The 2,205-nt window shown below is 40.4% G+C and overlaps 1 protein-coding gene across 1 annotated transcript; it reads right to left on the bottom strand.

The window, feature by feature from the left end:
* Nucleotides 1-416: 416 nt before the first annotated feature.
* On the bottom strand, nucleotides 417-1,980 carry KCNJ15 (potassium inwardly rectifying channel subfamily J member 15). The gene is made up of 2 exons (XM_074148385.1): nucleotides 1,913-1,980; nucleotides 417-1,563 (listed from the first exon to the last, which is right to left on the bottom strand). The coding sequence occupies exons 1-2, from the start codon at nucleotides 1,978-1,980 to the stop codon at nucleotides 417-419; spliced, it is 1,215 nt and encodes a 404-aa protein (XP_074004486.1).
* Nucleotides 1,981-2,205: the final 225 nt, after the last annotated feature.

Raw genomic sequence — 2,205 nt, 5'->3', positions numbered from 1 at the left:
GTACGAGAATATACATTTTAAATACACATATCTTAAAGGAGCATATTTTCTTCTAGCAGTGCTGTCTCTGTGAATGCATGTTCACAGTAAAACAATGTCAAATAAATATTTGAAGGAATCAGCACAGTGCACCCAGTTTCACTTTCCAAACGGAAAGTGGTGTGTCTGCTTTTAGTGGTGGTATAAGGCAGAGACTTAATACAAATCCAACTTTGCTAAGTCAAGATCATGAAAAAGAAATCCTGCCTAATTACAAAATACTTGATTAACAATTTGACCAAACAAACGAATAGGTTTACTCTACACCAAAGCTATTTGCTGAGAAGAACTTCACTGCTGGTTTAATAGCAGACATGCAGCACAGAGAGTATGTTTTTTCAGTTTGCAAAAAGGATTAATCAAAATAGTTTGTCCATTCAAACATTGCTCTGCTGTAACAACATCGTTCTCAGTTCCCTCTCTCTTTGATCCTCCTGCCTGTATTTCTCCTCTAATTTTTGTTTTTCAGAGTCCATACTATAAAAAGTAGAATCTGTGGTTCTCCTAATCTTCTCAAACTGACTGAAATCCGCAACGTACTTTCCATTTGGAGAGAGAGAAACCACAGGCACGAACTCATAACCCCAGTGGATCTCCTCGGGGATGTAGGAAGTCCTGCTTTGGCAGACAGCACTGGTGGACTCCACTGTGGCGTTCAGAAGCACCACAAGCTCGAAGTCCTTCTCCTTGAGATTTTGAGGTGTGAGATCTCTCAAAGGGCTGCTTTCATCCAAAATATGGTAGAAGGTTAAAGGCAAAATGAGAAATGGACTCTCTGAAGAGGAGTCAACATTGAACTTGACACTGGCTTGATTCAGCAGGATCCGTTCCCCTTCCTTGGTTTCATATGTCTGAAGAAGCTTCCCAGACAGCTGACACTGTATCAGAAGGCTTTTCCTCATATTTGCTACTCTGATCACCAGGCAAAGTTCTCCGTTGTGTTTAGTAATGACGGCACAGTGGCTGAACTTAATAGTCTCTGCCCTTTTTTTAGGTCTTGCAATTTTGGCCAGAAAGGTACCTGTGATGAAGATTTCAATCAAGGTGGTGATCACCAGTTGCGCCACAAGTAAGAAAATGGCATGAGGACACTCCTCTGTAATGAAACGAAATCCATAGCCAATGGTCGTCTGTGACTCCAGGGAGAAGAGGAACGCCCCAGTCAGAGAGTCTACGTTCTTGACACATGGCTCGCGCTTTGGGGTGAACTTGTTTATTTCTAAATCACCATGAAGGAATGCAATGGCATAGTAGATAACTCCAAAGAGGAACCAGGTCATAACAAAAGTAGCAGCAAATAAGGTGAGTTTGTACCTCCACTTCATGTCTATGACTGTAGTCCACAAATCTTGAAGGTAGAGTAGGTAAATGCCATCGACTTTGTCTATCCGCACGTTGCTGTGACCACTTTTGGACATCACACGGGGTTTGTGTGCCTTGAGCATGGCAGTGTCGATGCCTCCGTTAACCAGCGGTATGCGAGACATGTTAATCTTTGTGGTTTCCATTCTCACAGCTTCAGTCCTAAGAAGAGAATAAAAGAAGACTGTTACTTAACAAAATCAAACCACATAACTGATTCTGAAAAGCATTTGAAAATGCTGATGGAGAGAAGGCACAAACATAATCTAAACACAGCAGCAGTGAATAAAAACAGTTGGAATATAAAGTTACCATCATACAATATCTGACATTACAAATAATTTTATATTCTTTTTTCCAGGAAAAAAAAAAAATCATTCTTTGATTCTGATGACTGCCAAATATGGAGACGTAGGTTTCTTTTATGGTAGCCTGCAAAAGAACTTCGACCAAGCTGAAATTTTATATTAGTATTTTATTTCTGTAAAATGCATTAAATTTTTTTTCTTACGTTTCTCTAGAGAAGAGGCTCTTTTTGATTACTGAGCAGGTTTTCTTTAATGCCCTGAAGAGAGACATCTGATCAAAATTAAAGTCGCGTCAATGCTTGGTTTAGAACGCAGATCCAGCACACCACCTCTGTCTCTTCCTGCGACGGAGGCAAAATGAGCCAGACCAGCTTTCACTGTGAACAATTAACTTCCACAAGTGATTTACTCAATCGGATCTGGCTCTGTTGCAAACCTACAACTAATCTAGAGGGAAACAAAGCAGACTCAAACACATCAAAGTCGAGTTTTGGAA

This window comes from Numenius arquata, chromosome 1 (genome assembly GCF_964106895.1).
Source record: "Numenius arquata chromosome 1, bNumArq3.hap1.1, whole genome shotgun sequence".
NCBI lineage: Eukaryota > Metazoa > Chordata > Aves > Charadriiformes > Scolopacidae > Numenius > Numenius arquata.
This window is presented reverse-complemented; position numbering and strand designations above follow the sequence as displayed.

Excerpts from the sequence above, each read along its gene's own strand:
- KCNJ15 (XM_074148385.1), bottom strand. The coding sequence starts at position 1,980 with ATGTCTCTCTTCAGGGCATTAAAGAAAACCTGCTCAGTAATCAAAAAG. Across the intron at positions 1,564-1,912 it reads AGCCTCTTCTCTAGAGAAAC|GACTGAAGCTGTGAGAATGG; the intron begins GTAAGAAAAAAA and ends TTCTCTTCTTAG.